Source organism: Rhinolophus sinicus, chromosome 6 (assembly GCF_057876585.1).
Source record: "Rhinolophus sinicus isolate RSI-liver-muscle chromosome 6, RSI-T2T, whole genome shotgun sequence".
Classification (NCBI taxonomy): Eukaryota; Metazoa; Chordata; class Mammalia; order Chiroptera; family Rhinolophidae; genus Rhinolophus; species Rhinolophus sinicus.
The window spans coordinates 27,308,299-27,324,283 of NC_142506.1; the positions used below are offsets into that span (position 1 = coordinate 27,308,299).

The following is a 15,985-nucleotide window of genomic DNA, read 5'->3' on the forward strand; positions in this document are numbered from 1 at the left end:
TTGGAAGAAACCCAAAACACTACTTCGGAAGGACATGTGCATCTATATGTTCATTGCAGCATTATTTACAATAGCCAAGATACTAAGGTAATCTGGGTGTCCATCAGTGGATGAATAGATAAAGAAGAGGTGGTACATATATACAATATAGTATCACTCAGCCATAAAAAGAATGAAATCTTGCCACCTACAATAACATGGGTGGACTTGAGTATTATGCTGAGTGAAATAAGACAGAGAAAGGCAAATGTCATAGGATTCCACTTATGTATGGAATCTCGAGAACAAGATAAATGAGCAAAAAATAAAAACAAGGGCCGGCCCGGTGGTTCAGGTGGTTGGAGCCCCATGCTCCTAACTCCAAAGGCTGCCGGTTCGATTCCCATATGGGCCAGTGGGCTCTCAACCACAAGGTTGCTAGTTCGATTCCTCAAGTCCCGCAAGGGATTGTGGGCAGCACCCCCTGCAACTAAGATTGAATACGGCACCTTGAGCTGAGCTGCCACTGAGCTCCCGGATGGCTCAGTTTGTTGGAGCATGTCCTTTTAACCACAAGGTTGCCGGTTGGACTCCCACAAGGGATGGTGGGCTGCACCCCCTGCAACTAGCAATGGCAACTGGACCTGGAGCTGAGCTGCGCCCTCCACAACTAAGACTGAAAAGACAACAACTTGACTTGAAAAAAAGTCCTGGAAGTGCACACTGTTCCCCAATAAAGTCCTGTTCCCCTTCCCCCAAAAAAATCTAAAAGAAAAATAAGTAATAAATTAAAAAAAAATAAAAAGCTCATGGATACAGAGCATTTTGGTGGTTTCTGGATTGCGGGGGAAGGGGACATTGAGGGGATGGGTGATTAAGAGGTACAAATTGGTAGTTACAAAATACTCATGGGATGTAGCATTTAGCATGGGGTATATAGTCAGTAGTATTGTAATAACTATGTATGGTGTCAGATGGGTACTGAATTTATCAGGGATATCACCTCATAAGTTATATAAATATCCAATCACTGTGTTGAGTACCTGAAACTAATATAATATTGTATTTTTCAACTGTAATTGAAAAATAAAAATATTTTCAAAAAGTTCATAAGAGAACATAATAAATGGTTATTAATACTTTTGTGCAATTAGATGAAATGGATCATTTTCTAGAAAATGTGTATCACCAAAATTGATTCAAGAAGAATTAGATAACTGATTAAATCGATAGCCATTAAAGAAATCGAGTCAACGTTCAAAATAAGATTCTACATCCAGATAGCTTTACAAAATGAATAGATAAGGAATTTTCTTAACCTGATAATGTATATGTTAAATTTTTAAATCAGAATTAATAGTGAAGTTAATTTTAGCACCAAGGACCAAGAGATGGATATATACAAGGTCCCAACTTTCATGAATCTTAAACATTTTAGTGGATTAAAAATGTATTAAGGGATTCCCTAGCTTGAATGGGACTAGCCCTCCCTAAACAGTTACCAACTTTGGATAAAATTTAAAAAAAAAAAAAAAAATTGAAGGCCCTGAAGAGAAATCAAAAGCTGGAATAAACCAGAGGGGGTTCAACCCTTGAAAGAAGGAAACCACACTGGGTGAGATGTTTGTTTCCTGTCTGCTCCCCAGTCCATCAGAATCAAGTAACTAGAACTAAAGCAGATCGCCAGTCTCGACTGGAAGTGTCAGAGGATGGAGTTGAGGCTGCCAGAGTGGCTGGAAATTGAAAAGGCAAACCCTGGAAAAGAGAACCACAAAGTAAGAAGCCCTTATATCTGCACATAAATTCTCAAATCCTTGGCCGACCTCGGAACTGTGCATACTTAAAGAGAGACTAGAAGGAATCTGGTAGGAGAAGCTGTGCAAGGGTTTCAATTGCTGTGCACTGCAGCTGAGGTAGAGCTTGGGGTTTGCGTCCTGTCCATCGCAGGGCAGAGTTCAGAGTTTGAAACCTGCTGAGTCCAAGGGGCTTGATAAATACCTTGGGATTTTTATTAAACCCTAAAGATGCCATACTTTATAAGTGAAGACTGTGTCCTAAAATTACGAGTTCACCTAAGACTAAGGACAAAGCTAAACAAACTCACTAACAAAGTGTAAAACCAAACCTCCACAAGTTCAGGGTAATCAGTAATTTAATTGCATGATAGAAAAAAAAATTAGTATAAGAATCTCAACCTATCTCTGAGAACACACGAAAATTAATTCAAGATAAATCCTAGGTATGAATGTCAAAGTTAAAACTCTAAAATATTAGAAGACTTTACTGAATATCTTTGTGATCTTTAGGGTAGGCAAAAGTATCTTAGGACACTAAAAGCACTAAGCATAAAAGAAAAAAAATAATAAATTATGTAGGCTTCATCAAAGCTAAAATTAAAAATTTATGTTCATCAAAAGATACCATTAAGAAAATGAAAAGATAATCTATAGAGGCTAGAAGAATATATTAGTAATATACATATCTAACAAAGGACTTCAATCAAGAATATGAAAGGAATTTTTATAACTCAAGAAGAAAAGGTTTTTTAAATGGGCAAAAGACTTGAACAGACACTTCACAGAAGATATAAGAATAAGAAGACAGTAAGCCCATGAAAAGATGTTCAACATCACTAGCCTTCAGGGAAGTGCACATAAAACCACAATGAGAGATGTCATTTCATGCCCACTAATGACTAAGATTTAAGGAGACTGACAATACCAACTGTTAGAGACAGAGAGAGAGAGAAGGAGTGTGTGTGTGTGTGTGTGTGTGTGTGTGTGTGTGTCTGTACATATTATCTTCTATAACAGAAATACTCCAAATAGGTACATGTTTATACTATAAAGAGCTGTTTAAGAATTAAGAAAAAAATTTGATGAATGAAGGCTATAAAAAGGCAATTCACAGGAAAATAAATAGAAATAACCAATAAACATAGGAACAAGTTTCAATCTCAGTAAAGAAGGAAATGCAAAATAGAATAATGATAATTTTGAACACCTAATTGGCAACAGATATTTTAAAATACAGAATATCTCATTTTGCCCGAGTTGTGGGGTATTTCCTACACACTCAGTGGAACTGAGTTGATATAAACATTTCTCACTGTCTATCACATTTAAAGTGGAATTGTGTCTTTTGAACTAGAAATTCTACTTCTAGAAAAAAATGTTCTATAGAAATGCTTGCTCATGTGTATAGAGGGAGGTATGTGTATAAGGACTCTTTAAAGCATTGTTCATAATAGTGAAAACTGGAAACAAATTGTCTACATCAGCCTTTGTTAAAGTTATTCAGAATATTTGAAAAGGAAATATCCTGCTATGATAATCCTTGGATAATTAACTTTATTATCACTTAGTGTAAGGCAGAGGGAAGGAGGTAAAGTCTGATCTTCACTTTTAGTGAGACATTACTGGAAAACGATATTTTGGTTTCTCTTTTTTCATAGCAGTGGCTATGTGCTTTTATTTACTTGACTTGTTTGCCCTTACTCAGGTCCATATTTGATGAACTACAAGACAATGTTTAGTAAGTAATACAGTAACTTATGTAAGAAAAGTATTTTCAAATGCTAGGACTTTTCACTGAAAAATTGTTCAATTTTAATTTTTTTCTTTTAATTACTTTGCTCAGATTTGTTCTATTTGCTTTCCTGGAAATGTAAGCTACAAACTTTTCACTAAACAAACAGATGAACCCATCTAATGTAAAAGAAAGCTGGACTTTTCTGTGTGCCTCAGTTCATGAGATTATATAGAGTGTTGTTCTGAATTCAAACACAGTTTAGGGTGTTCTGAATTAGTGGTCTTTCCTAAACACATTCATATACAGAGAAGAAAAAGGAAAAGGTGCCAAGTGTCACCTGTTTTTCAGCATTATTTTATATTCTGACATTACTTATACAGAAGTATTACTCTGGAATCTGGGACAGAGATACAAATATTAGGAACACAGCAGCAGTGTTATTATTTGCTGATGATAGGGTTGTACGTATATCTGAAAATCCCAGGAGAATCAATAAATACATGGAGGCTTATAATAAAGCCCTCAGTTACATTGTATTATGATGATAAATTTTTTCCAAAATTACCCTTTCTAATAGCCTTTTCTGATTTTATTTGTAGTTTTCAGGATTTTGATATTCAAGGGTCCAGAAGATGCAGTTTGGACTGGTTGACGATAGAAACATACAAGAATATTGAAAGTTACCGAGCTTGTGGTTCCACGATTCCACCACCATATATTTCTTCACAAGACCACATCTGGATCAGGTTCCATTCCGATGACAGTATCTCTAGGAAGGGTTTCAGACTGGCCTACTTTTCAGGTGTGTTTTTAATAAGAAGGAAGATAGTGAACAGAATGCTATAGTATTAACTGCTCAGTTACTTCGGGGCTAATCTTCTAAGTACTGTCATTTAATTATGACTAAGTTCTGGAGGCAGCTCTGTGATTGAGGAATTAGAAGATAAAGGTTCAGGTGCCCTAGAACTGGGTCTTAAAAAGTTTTGTTTTGTATAATTCTAATAAAATGATTAATTTCATAAACTAAGGCCAATTTTCTTTTTAAATATATTAAATATGTATAGTTTAAAAGAACTGTTTCTCCCTTGGGTGCTTACTCATATCCTGAAAGTTACACATATATTTTTGTGTTTCTGAATTACCATTGTCTTTACAAAAAGACATAATTTAGTTTCACCGTCATAGTTTGTAGTATAAGAAGTCTTTTTCTTTTTGCTAGTCTTGGACTTTATCCAAGAAGAGTGACCAGATCATACAAATGTGAATAACTCGGACTATTAGAGTTATTTTTTTTTTTTCCAGAAAATAGTTCTAAATCTTCTGAAATTACATGGTCTCCTTTAGCAAACATATACTGCTTTTTCTGTTTTTTCTTAAAAACACAGTCTTTGTAATGTTTAGGCTCTGAAGTACATATTCTGTCACCTATTTACCAATAAACAAGTTACTTGTTAATGGAGAAATGATCATTGGCCTAATGTTGTCAGTTTGGGGACTATTGGGATCTAATGTTTGCTTTTCTTTCCTTTTCCATTATGGTTTTATATTTAGGATGGTACACTAGATAATTAGAGTTCTATAAGCATTTCAGTTTTTTTCTGTCTCCTCACCTCTACTAGTTTGATGAATAAATTCATACCTTTATCTCAGATTCATGCAATATTTTGCAGTTATGTTGAAACAATAGAAATTATAAAGTGGAAGTACTATGTTACAAATACATGAAACAAACAGTGTAAAGTTAACCTTATTATCTTAGCAAGTATTTGAATAAAACGGGCCTGCAAAGTAAGCTATGATATACATAGCAAAATATTGTGTATGTATATATATATAAATAAGAACTAGAAAAGATTATGAAAAAATGGGATTTGAAAAGGTGATTATTGTGAATGAATTTTTCTTTATTTCAAAATGTCATTTTAATGTTTACGCAACAGGTTATTTAAAATTCTTAGGCAATCTATCCTGTTGACTCATGTATCTTACATCATTTTAGTAGATGTTCTGCAATACAATAGATAGCTCTGCAAAAACAAAATTGGTTTCTTTTTAGATCAAACCACAGAGACCTTTATGGAACAAATCGTAAGTGTTTAGCAAATGGATTTGTTGAGTAATTAGTAAGTCAATATTAATTTGCCATTAGAATTTAACCTATTTTTTAAAACAAGAATTTTTAAATCCTTTCACTCGGGCTTAATGAACATTTGTTATAAAAATATTACTTGCTGTTATACATCATTAAAGAGTATGTTTTTCCTCCTTACCTCTCCATCTCCTCCCTCCCGGTGGCCTCCCAGGGAAATCTGGGGAACCCAGCTGTGCTTGTGATCAGTTTCGTTGTGGAAATGGAAAATGTATACCAGAAGCCTGGAGATGCAATAACATGGACGAATGTGGAGATAGTTCTGATGAAGAGATCTGTGCTAAAGAAGCTAATCCTCCAACATCTGCACCTTTTCAACCCTGTGCTTACAACCAGTTCCAGTGTCTATCTCGGTTTACCAAAGTTTACACTTGCCTCCCCGAATCCTTAAAATGTGACGGAAACATTGACTGCCTGGACCTAGGGGATGAGATAGATTGCGATGTGCCAACTTGTGGGCAGTGGTTAAAATATTTTTATGGTACTTTTAATTCTCCCAATTATCCAGACTTTTATCCTCCCGGAAGCAATTGCACCTGGCTAATAGACACTGGTGATCATCGTAAAGTCATTTTACGTTTCACCGACTTTAAACTTGATGGTACTGGCTATGGTGATTATGTCAAAATATACGATGGATTGGAGGAGAATCCACACAAGCTTTTGCGTGTGTTAACTGCCTTTGATTCTCATGCACCTCTTACAGTTGTTTCTTCCTCTGGACAGATAAGGGTACATTTTTGTGCAGATAAAGTGAATGCTGCAAGGGGATTTAATGCTACTTACCAAGTAGATGGCTTCTGTTTGCCATGGGAAATACCCTGTGGGGGTAACTGGGGGTGTTACACTGAGCAGCAGCGCTGTGATGGGTATTGGCATTGCCCAAATGGAAGGGATGAAATCAACTGTACCATGTGCCAAAAGGAAGAATTCCCATGTTCCCGAAATGGTGTGTGTTATCCTCGTTCTGATCGCTGCAACTACCAGAATCATTGCCCAAATGGCTCAGACGAAAAGAACTGCTTTTTCTGCCAGCCTGGAAATTTTCATTGTAAAAACAATCGCTGTGTGTTTGAAAGCTGGGTGTGTGATTCTCAGGATGACTGCGGTGACGGCAGCGATGAGGAGAACTGCCCGGTGATCGTGCCCACCAGAGTGATCACGGCAGCCGTCATCGGGAGCCTCATCTGTGGCCTGCTGCTCGTCATCGCACTGGGCTGCACCTGTAAGCTTTATTCTCTGAGAATGTTTGAACGCAGGTCAGTATCAAGACAAGCCTGTGGCGGTTATGGTCTCTGCAAGAAAGGCCTGGCCCAGCTGTTCGCAGCAAGCACTCTAGTGTGATTAGCAGGAGAGTTTTGTTTCATATTATTTTAGAAATAGATATTGTTTGTGCTTTATAAACTTAGTGTGAAAAGCCGAAGACTGAAAAGGCTAATAAACACGTTAAAAAACAGATGAATACTTAAGAGTTATGAGGTGAGAGAACAGCCAATCTGTATTTACCAGTTCCTGTTTTCAGATTAATCTGTTTTGTAGGAATTTTGGAAGCTGTAGCTCTTGGTTGTAGTTTTTTTAACCTGTATTTTTATAAATATTAATTCAATTATTTCAGTTATTTAGGAACCTACTATGTTCAAAGCACTATACAGATGAATAGAAAAAAAATAAATAAGATCATTTCAGATAGTTTATAGTTAGAAGGAAGGAATCAGTGGGTGGAATAGGATGACAAAAAATTTAAATGTTGTTAAGAACTATAAAATAAAGTGGTATAAAAGTCAAAAGAGACCTAACCTGGTAGGGAGAATATGGAAAGGCTTTCATTGAACAAGTGCCATTTGAAATCTCTGGGTAGAATGTAGATAGGGAAAAGGTATTATAGTTGGAAAAATAGCCTGGGAAAACACGTATTAGGTTGGTGCAAAACTAATTGTGGTTTAAAAGTTAAAAATAATTGCAAAAACCACAATTACTTTTGCACCTAATAGAAGTGGGAATGCCAGCACTACTCAGAGAGTAAGCACATAGTTGTCCAGAGCTAAGGTACGTGTAAAGAACTACCGTGTTTCCCGAAAATAAGACCTAGCCAGCCTGTCAGCTCTAATGCGTATTTTGGAGCAAAAATTAATATAAGACCTGGTGTTATGTTACATTAAAGACCTGGTATATTCTATTCTATTATACCCTGTCTTACAGTAATAAGACCGTATCTTATAATAAAATAAGACCAGGTCTTATATTAATTTTTGCTCCAAAAGACGCATTAGAACTGATTGTCTTATTTTCGGGAAAACACGGTAATAGAAAATAAGACCGAACACAAAGCCAGTGTTATGTGGAGCTCTGTGAGAGACACACGACAGGAGTTCTCAAGTAAGAAAAGGTTAAACATTAAAGGGTGTCCTTCGGGGGAATCGTCTTCCATGTGGTGGAGGAGAGACTGGACCTTAGAGAAGCTGATGGCAGAGAGGTCCCCCTACGAAGTAATGTGGAGACAATGAGCCTTAGTCCCAGGAGAGTTACAACTAATAGATTCAACAAAGAACTGCACGTACTGACAGCTAAGATAATGGGTGCACGCGGATGCACAGCATCACAGTAACCATGCTGCAGCTTTGCTTCGGGCAAGTGTAAATGGCCAGAAAACTTTTTACTACATCTCCCCATAAGAGCGCAGTGAAGAGTCAGGTGTCTTGAGTTCAAGAACTGGTTACTCCAGAAGGTGTATTGGTGACGTATTTTACTCTTTTCCTTACATGAAAAATAAATTTGTTGAACTTGATGAATACGTATCTTCTAAGAGCTTTCAATACGTTTGCCTAAAGCCTCAACCTCCCTATGTTCTTAGGGATTTAAAGATCTAGTACCTTTACCTTTTATAGGGATTTTTAACTTATTAAAACTTAATGATCCCGGTTCTAGTGTAAATCTCCGTGAGAACACACGGCTTCATCTCTGTATTCTCAGTGTAGGCGTAGTATAGATACCAGTAAATTTTGGTTGACTAAGCTCTTAAAATTATCACATATATTAAGATTCACGTTGTTTTAATTATTTGTAATAAAAAAATTCCTTTCGCTTACCTTTTTTAAACCCTTTTTATCTCCTTGTTTCTTCAAAAGATCATTTGAAACACAGCTGTCGAGAGTGGAAGCAGAATTGTTAAGAAGAGAAGCTCCTCCTTCTTATGGACAATTGATTGCTCAGGGTTTAATTCCACCAGTTGAAGATTTTCCTGTTTGTTCACCTAATCAGGTATGTTGCGACTCAATGATTTCTGTTTTAGTACCTCTTAAAATGAAATCTGTACTTGTCTGTATGGTAAAGGACCCTTGACTGTCTCAGAATTTTTGCAGTGAAGTCAAGGATTAAATATATGGAGGCTTTGAAATTATAATTGTTTCATTGTATTTTAACAAATACCACAAAGTACAAACGTATAGTTTTCATTCTTCTGATTTGATTATGTGGTTCTTAAGCATTTCACTGTTTAGGGTAATTTAGTGCATTAAAACCACAGGTAAAGTTTTCCAGATTATTTTCCACTTCAACTGAATACTTAGAAGATTTAAGAATTTAAAATTAATATGCTAGTAACATAGTAGTAACATGCTAGAATAACCAATTATAAATAACAGTAATTCAAATGAAGTTAACATTTCCACCTGGCTTACGGGGAAACGATTTCACAGTTGGATTTTACAGTATTTAAGAATTCATACCATTTTCTTCAAATAGTAACTTATTCTTTATTAATGTTTCAAATTCTTTAAATTTCTGTGAGCGATTTTTTGGTTAAGAGGAATATTTTTTTAATTTATTTTTTTATTAGTTTCAGATGTACAAAGCAACGTAATAGACATTTAAACTCCTCATAAAGTGATAACCAAGCCCCCAAACTACTACCCCCTCTGACATCTTATATAGCTGTTACAGTACCATTGACTGTCTCCCTATGTTCTACTCCCCATCCTGTGACTATATGTACATATATATTTAGTTATAGTTGACATTCAGTATTATTCTACTTCAGCTTCCAGGTGTACAGCACATTGGTCAGGCATCTACACAGTCTATGACGTGATCCCCCTGATAAGTACTTTACCCATCTGGCACCTTACATGATCTTTACAACATTGTTGATTATATTTCCCATATTGTATTAACTCTCAATTTGTATTTCTTAATGCCTTCACCTTTTTCACCCTGCCCTATTAGCGATTTTTTTAAAATTTCATTTTCAATGCTGAAAATTGTGCCAAGGCTTATAAGGATTTACACATTTAAAATATAAATGCATCCAGAAATATTTATAAAAATTGCTCCCAGTATTAAAATTAAGACAAATTGATAAACATTGTTTTCCAGTGATTTAATTCTGTTCAAAATAGAAGACCATTTCATTTTTGGTAAATGAGATTTCTGATTACCTTATTTGCATCTTTTAGAAATCTTTGGTGAGAAATTGTAGTTTTAAAACATTTCTCTGGATGTAATTTGCTAAGTAAATAATTCAGAAGTTCCACTGGTTGGAATTTTATGTGCAAAAGAGGAAAAACCTAAATTGTGGCTTCTGTATATTGTTGGTCCTGCCATGGGGAATACTTCCTTTTAGGTAGGAAATCAAAGTGTCAATTCCATCCACTCAGTCCACTGTGTACCACCTGCCACCCCTGTATCTCGAGGCTACCTTCAAGAGTTTAGCCAACTGCAAAGTTAGAACGAGTACAGTCCACACAAGATAGCCCTCATTTCTAACACCAATTACAAGTTCAGGGTTTCCCAAAACCATTCTCAGGTTTGCTGACTTACTAGAAGGACTCAGAACTCAAAGGACCCAGATTAAATCAGCCAGAGGAAGAGGCACACAGTACAGAGTTCAGGAGGGTATCAAACAATTGTCCTCTGCCGGTAAAGTCAGGACAGTATTACTCATGACATAGATGCGTGGTAGTACGTAAGAAATATTGCCAACCAGGGAAGCTCACCCGGGACTCAGTGTCCAGAGATTTTATTGGGGCTCCGTCCATACAGGCATGACTAATTGCATGCATGCTGATCTCAGTCTCAAGGCCATCCAGAGACTAACCAATACTGATGACCCAAAGCCTCCACCCTGTAGCACATTGTTGGGATGAAACAGCTTTCCTAAGGCACAGTTTCACTATCTGGCTGGCCCAAGGCTTCAGGCAATGACATTTCTAGCATAGGTGACATTCCAAGGGCTAAGATCACATCCCAGAAGTAGAAGGTAAAGTCAGCCCTCCCTTTGGGTAATTTACTACATATTCCACCATTCTCTAGGGTTATAATTTACCCTTATAAGGGAATTCTGTTTCAACAGTGTGTTAAAATAAAATGTTTTTGAACAATAAGCTAGATTTCATTCAGTTAATGAGGGTCAATTCCCAAATTTGAAAATTTTGGTAATAAATTACCAAATTTCCATAGCAGTTATTAAAAAAAAAAAAAAAAAAATTCCTGAATTACCATCTCATTTAAAATAGAAATGCTTTTAACAGATTAAGTGGAGAGCTTCACCTCGCTGTGACAGACTAATGTTAAAATTGGCACTAATGTGTGCTAAAGGCTTTGTGGGTCTGGATGAGTAGTAGCTGCACAAAAGGAAAGGATATGTGAGGAGTCCCTTGTTCACTGCTGTATGTAACAATGTAGTGCTCACACGAAGCCTTAGAACTTGCATGTTGAATGGTGAGGACCTCTTCTGTGGAGAAGCTCATTAGGGAAGTGACTATCTTTTATATATATATAGTTGGGTACTTCTTAATTGGTGAAATATTTTACTCATTTGTATAGCAAATCTGTGTGTGCTGATATCCAAATTTCTTATTGACAATCTGTGCTTTATTAAGGCGAGACCATGAAATATTCCTATGGTAGTGGCTTCTTAGCTTTCTGTGAATTAAATTCCTGGGGTTATATTTGAAAGACCTCTATGGAAATAAATGTAATACCAGTCACAAGGAGAGATGGAGAACATAACGCTATCACATCTTCCTTATTTTCATCCTTTGTTTTTCCTGTGAGAGGAAAGGCAAGAGCCATTCATTTTGGCAGAGAAAAACTGTATCATCATTTGAAAGGGAATATGTCAGCTGTCCATTATTTCCTGGAAATACTGTATTTTCCGTACTAAATGCCATATTGATGAAAGCTGTTTGTCCAAGTTTGAATACTCCTTTTTATTAACCACTAGATGGAGCTTAACCACTGTTTTATATAAATGCTGTAGGTTTGTTTTCATTTTAAGTAATCCGTAAATTCATTCATCTAGAAAAAAGAATAGATTTTCCTTTCGATTGGACAACATGTACTAATTAAATCACTCCCATCTGTACTAATTAAAAATCACCGATTTTCAAAGAATAAGGATATAATTTATGCTTAATACTAAGCTGTAGAAAATAAAACAATCTTTAAAGATTAGGAAGGTCTCAAATACCATTGCATAGTGCTATAAACACATAAATTTCTGTAGCTTTTTTGTTTCCAGTGCTGTATTATAAATATATTAATTCCTGGATTTATTACTCTCTGTGCTGTGTAACAAATATATTAATTCCTTTATTTACAAATCTTCAGTCTCCATTTATACAACAGATCCTTGGGAACCAAGTATAATTTTCACATATTTTAGAAAGTTTCAACCTTGCAAATCAAGTATAACTTGTTCTATCTTAAAACAAACAAAAAACAGGTAAAGGGCCTAGTTTTCATACTGCTTTAGGTCATTTAGTGAGTTGTGGTAGAGATTCTATTATCCAACTTTGGTGCACTTTTAAGAATGCATCACTATGTGAAATTTTGGAATAGAATAGCTGTTATAATCGCTATTAAATACTACTTTAAAGTTGCATATAAAAAATGAAATGTCAAGGTCATCTTTAACACAGTGAGCAGTGGCTCCAGTTATAGATTAGATACTGTGGTAGGTTGAACCTGTATATGTAAGAAAACTTTATTCATCCTCCATAGATCCTAACAGTGAGCAACAGACTTTTTAGCTGTAACACATTCTCATTAGAAGGGTGTTTTCCATCTTGGTACTTCATTGTTAGGTATCTTAAAGATCTCTTCTTCTGTTTGTAGGCTTCTGTTTTGGAAAACCTGAGGCTAGCTGTACGATCTCAGCTTGGATTTACTTCAATCAGGCTTCCTATGGCAGGCAGATCCAGCAACATTTGGAATCGTATTTTTAATTTTGCAAGATCACGTCATTCAGGGTCATTGGCTTTGGTCTCAGCAGATGGAGATGAGGTTGTCCCTAGTCAGAATACCAGCAGAGAACCTGAAAGAAATCACACTCACAGAAGTTTGTTTTCCGTGGAGTCTGACGACACAGACACAGAAAATGAGAGAAGGGATACAGCAGGAGCATCTGGTGGGGTTACAGCTCCTTTGCCACAAAAAGTCCCTCCCACAACAGCAGTAGAAGCATCAGTGGGAGCCAGTGGAAGCTCCTCAACTCCGAGTACCCGAGGCAGTCACACAGATAATGGAAGGGAGGTGACCAGTGTGGAACCCCCAAGTGTGAGTCCAGCACGTCACCAGCTCACAAGTGCACTAAGTCGCATGACTCAGGGGCTGCGATGGGTACGTTTCACACTAGGGCGATCGAGCTCAGTAAATCAGAACCAGAGTCCTTTGAGACAACTTGATAATGGGGTCAGTGGAAGAGAAGAAGATGATGATGTTGAAATGCTAATTCCAGTTTCTGATGGAGCTTCAGACTTGGATGCGAATGACTGTTCTAGACCTCTTCTCGATCTCGCTTCAGATCAGGGACAAGGCTTTAGACAACCATATAGTGCAACAAACCCTGGAGTGAGGCCAGGTCATCGAGATGGCCCCTGTGAGCGCTGTGGCATTGTCCACACTGCCCAGATACCGGACACTTGCTTAGAAGCAACACTGAAAAATGAAACGAGCGATGACGAGGCTTTGTTACTTTGTTAGGTACGGATCACATAAGGGAGATTGTGTACAAGTTGGAGCAATATCCATTCTTTGTTTTGTAACTTTACAATTAAACTAGTTTTAATTTACAAAGAAAAAAAGATGCAGGGTGATTTCTTATTATATATTAGCCTGCATGGTTAAATTAAACAATTTGTTAACTCTATGAACTTTTAGAGTTTGCTATTTTATCAGCTAAAAATGCGTTATGTATTCATATTGTTCAGTAATTTTCTTCCATTTGTTTCTAATTGTTTTTATCCTGGTACTGTCGTTTACAGTAGAAACATGGCTGCTGAAACTCATTTGACTGTCCGTTTATCTATCCTGTGTTAAAACGTCTGTTTGTACAAAATATCTTCTTTTAATCAAACCCTTTATGCTTTTGCCAATACATCTTGTAACTTAATAGACTAGCTGTTAAGGTCGTTATTGTAGTCCCAAGAAAAAAAGCCCTTATACTCACCTGTGTTTTTATTTGTGTAACATTTATCTAAATATTATTGGATTTCATCATAAGAGCTTATCAAAGGAAAAAAACCACGTCTAAAAATTTTTCTCTTATGTTTAACATGCAGTGATGTGAAATTTAGATAGAAAAATGAATGGCAAAAACAAAACTTTTATAGATTTTCTAATATTAACTTTAATACTCTAATATGGTACAAACCAAATGGTAAAATCCCAAGTCATTTCTGTTTTCATCTTTATTTAGGGACAGATCTAAGTGGATGAAGATATTTTACTATGCATTAAATCTTGAACTTTATAAAATGTGTACAAAAAATTGTACAAGATAAGTTCCAACTGGTAATGTCTTTCCCTGATGTAGGGTTATGCTTGCATTGGACCCTAGGGATTTGCACTAAAATCATATCAAGGTCTCAGATGAGTTTAGTGCACAAGCACTATCACTTTAAATACTATTATTTGCTACCACAGTAACTATATATTTCCATAGCTTTTTGGGAGTGAGGGGGACATTTTTATTACAACTTGAAATTGCTTTGCTGGTTTTATATTTATTTGTTGTATTTAAAGACTGCATTGTTGTAAGAAAGTGACTTTTTCAATATATTTTATTCATGGGGGGTATCATGCTACATGTTGAAAAACAAATTAAGAAATCATACAGATCACCCCCCTGTTTTAAGTAGAGTGATTTGCAAACCCCACATATTATTTTTATTGTCAATTCCTGTTTATTTATTCTTTAGCCGTCTTTTAGTAGCTTAATGATTGAGTATGAAAAATGTATTTGTGTGTGATTATTGCTATTTATTAAATTTTAAATACTTTGCTGAATGTCATTTTAAAGCATGTTTGAGGTCTTGTGTATTTGTCCTGTTATGCTGTCAGGAAGAACTGACTGAAATGTTTTAATATGTATCAAAAATTAAAATGACTTTTTTTGTATTGCCTTGGGGTACTTTTTAAATCAAAGTTGCTCTTTATTTTTGTTTCATTTTGGTGCATATACAAGTTCAGGCCATAAAATACGCAGTTTGTCTAGGAGAAAAATTAAAGGAGGGGATATTCTTCATTAACTACTTTATAGTAAATTAGTAGCTTATACCAGTACTGGACAAGAATCCCTAAGAACCTGAATATTATTTTGCCTGTGAAAAAACTACCTCTGATTGATGTATCTTCAAAGATGCAGTAACTCAATCAGTTCTCCTTTTATGTTATTTTCAGATGCATTTCAAACCCTTATAGAATATACTACCGTGCATAGGTTTTTTGGTTTTGTTTCCTGGCATGTGTTTTATTTTAATTTTTTTTTAATTAATAAATCATCCTGGTTCAAACAGTAAAAAGTCTCTCCTACCCCTGACACCTATCTTTTAGTTCCCTTTCAAAGAGACAGATACCAATAACCAGATTCTTTTATACCCCTCTAGCAATACCACATAGATACATAAATGTATCCACATATATAAATGCCATATACAGTAACAAATTTTAACATACTATGGGTACTTTTTCTGTATCTTTTTTCAAGGAGAAAAAAATGTATCAGGGTTTGAATATTAAAAGTAAATTTAGATATTTCTATTCCATTTTTCACATTTAAATCATTGCTCTATCCTGAATTTAAGTCTCTACTTCCCCCCCACCCCCAGTTATCCTAGTTTTTCCCCAGGTTGTCCTAGATATCTTCAAGAGTTTGTTCTTAGAAACTTCATTTTTGTAATTATTAATGAAGTCTTTTCTGTTTATTAAATAAATCCATCTTTTCCTTACTATTTGAAATGACCCTTTTATCATACAGTAAATTGTCATATTACTTGAATATGTTTCTAGGCTCAAATTCTATTCAGTTGACCTGCCTTTCTTTTTTTG

At 35.7% G+C, this 15,985-nt stretch overlaps 1 protein-coding gene across 2 annotated transcripts in view; it reads left to right on the plus strand.

Moving 5' to 3' along the window:
• LRP12 (LDL receptor related protein 12) overlaps nt 1-15,055 on the plus strand; it is a 69,266-nt gene extending 54,211 nt beyond the window's left edge. For both annotated transcript variants that reach the window (XM_019750652.3, XM_019750653.3), the window contains 4 exons: nt 4,110-4,312; nt 5,814-6,918; nt 8,785-8,917; nt 12,773-15,055. In XM_019750652.3, coding sequence (XP_019606211.1) covers nt 4,110-4,312; nt 5,814-6,918; nt 8,785-8,917; nt 12,773-13,639 — 2,308 coding nt within the window. In that variant the 3' untranslated portion in view covers nt 13,640-15,055. The remainder of the gene's footprint in view (nt 1-4,109; nt 4,313-5,813; nt 6,919-8,784; nt 8,918-12,772) is intronic.
• The last annotated feature ends 930 nt before the right edge of the window (nt 15,056-15,985 follow it).